Source organism: Acanthisitta chloris, unplaced genomic scaffold (genome assembly GCF_000695815.1).
Source record: "Acanthisitta chloris isolate BGI_N310 unplaced genomic scaffold, ASM69581v1 scaffold17305, whole genome shotgun sequence".
Classification (NCBI taxonomy): Eukaryota; Metazoa; Chordata; class Aves; order Passeriformes; family Acanthisittidae; genus Acanthisitta; species Acanthisitta chloris.
In genome coordinates, this window is record NW_008673302.1 from 2,028 (window position 1) to 4,120 (window position 2,093).

The following is a 2,093-nucleotide window of genomic DNA, read 5'->3' on the forward strand; positions in this document are numbered from 1 at the left end:
AAGAGGAATCAGGCATACCCACAGCTGCCGCTGGTAGTACCTCCGGAGGAAGGGATGCGGCGCAGCTCCCACAGCGAAGTTACTGCTCCCCGTGTCCACCAGGATGTTCAGCTGGGAAGGAGAGACAGGGAGGCTCATGAGTGCAGTGGGACACTCTTCTGTTGTGCCCAGGTAAGACAAAAGGTGGTGGTGGAGCAGGAGGACAGCTCAGAGAGGAGAGAAGGAGGTGGTGGAACAGGACTTGGTGACATCAGGGTGTTGCACAGAAAACAAACACTGTTGGCACTGTGCAAACAGAGTGTGAGCTCTGCTCCCAGCACGGCCCTGCCTCCTGAATCCACAGGCAGGATTCAGCAGGCACCTGGCAGATGTCGTGGAGCAGCAGCAAGACGAGGTGCCCAGGCTGCCCTTGCCAGGAAGTCTAATTTGCTGTCCGAGCGGGTCGGACCGATGGGCACAGCCCCCGTGGATCGCTGTGCCCGCTAATCGCCACCCATATGCTGAGCCCCGCTCCTGGCTCACTCCTGCCTGCGAGGGATTACCAGCTCACAGGCAGGTTTGGCAAACATCCCACCAGCAGGGCCAGGAGCAGGCTAGTCAGATCCTGCCCCCAGCTGCCCCCTGCCCACAGCCCCTCCGTCCGGGGTGGGAGCAAGGCTCCCGGCTGGGTGGGACGGCAGTGCTCAGCATGAGCCCTGACCCCAGCCCCAGGGGGCACCTCCCCGGCCAGCAGCCCCAGGGCCCTTAATCTGTGCAGTCAGAGGGGAGAGGAAGGCTAATGCGCTTGTGCTAATCGCTGCTGAGTGCTCCCCGTGCCCCCTGACAGGGACTGGCACATCCTGGGTGCCCCCAAACACGGGGAAGAGCCCGCCCCCAGCCCCTGCCTGCCTTCCTGCCTCGGGGAATGTTTCAGGCCACGAGTAAAGATCAGAGCAGCATGTTCATCCCTCCAATATCCATTCTGGGCGACTGCCAGCTCAGCGCCCGCTGCGCGGCCTGACCTTCCCCGGGCAACCTGGCACCTGCGCCATTCCCAGCGCTATTCCCAGGGCTGTGGGTGGATCATCAAGGGCCACCTGCTCCACACAGCTCATCTCCAGTCCCCAGGGCACGCCGAGGAGACAGGTTTCCCTGGAGAAGGATTTGCTGAGCCGATGCTGCAGGGAGAGGAGGCAGTGTGGGGTTTGCTCTCGCAGGCTCCATCCTGCTGACAGGGTCACGCACAGGACCCACGTGGGGAGGACACGGATCCTCGAGACTCAGCCCAGCCATCCATTCGGGCCAGGACATGGCACGTGAACTGGAGAGGCCAGGACATGTGTGGCAGGGACACTGCCTGAAACCTGTCCCTGGAAGTGACAGCCCCTCCGGGCACCTCGGCAGCAGCACTGGCTCTGTGCCACGCGTGTCCTAGTGCTCCATGCTGCTCCCGGGGCACCAAGCCTGTGCCATCTGTCCCAAAACACAGGCTCCCAGTGCTTGGCTCCCCCCTCTCCCCCGTGTGTTTATGAATCAGCCCGTGTTGGGAAACCAACATGCTCCGGCACATGGGGTGTGTGAGCAATCAGCTGCTGACGGTGACTTGGCAGTGCAGCACAGCTCAGACCCAAATTGAAGTGCAGGAGAATATACAAACTTCCTTGTCAGCACCAGGAAGGTGAAAGGAAAGGTGAGGAGATGGATCACCATGTCCCCACTGCATGTGTCCCTTTGGGAAGGATGCACAACCCCCTGGACAGTTTTCTTCCTGATTTCCTGCAGAGGCACAGCCAAACTCTTTCATATGAATCTTTTAATTCCATTGCAATGCCTGGAGGGATTTTTCTCCAACACACACACACACACACACACACACAGGCACCACGTTCACATTTGGAAGCAATCCAAGGCTGGAAGATGCTGCCCAAAAGGGTGACTGGCTCGGGAATGCACGAGTGCCTGGGAACAGGTGGTTCGCACGGAAATTATCTGGCAGCTGCGACACGTGGCAGGCAGGAGATGATGAAATCACATTTAAAACCAGATTTCAGACATAATCTCCTCCCTCTTTTTCCCCCTAAACACACCCTGCCAGAGCAAGAATAAATCCAGGC

The 2,093-nt window shown here is 59.3% G+C and overlaps 1 protein-coding gene across 1 annotated transcript in view; it reads right to left on the reverse strand.

The window, feature by feature from the left end:
• Window positions 1-1,094, reverse strand: part of BACE1 (beta-site APP-cleaving enzyme 1) — a 3,074-nt gene extending 1,980 nt beyond the window's left edge. Inside the window, exons 1-2 of the mRNA XM_009074903.1 lie at window positions 1,002-1,094; window positions 23-111 (exon numbers count right to left, since the gene is read on the reverse strand). Coding sequence (XP_009073151.1) covers window positions 23-111; window positions 1,002-1,094 — 182 coding nt within the window. The remainder of the gene's footprint in view (window positions 1-22; window positions 112-1,001) is intronic.
• Window positions 1,095-2,093: the final 999 nt, after the last annotated feature.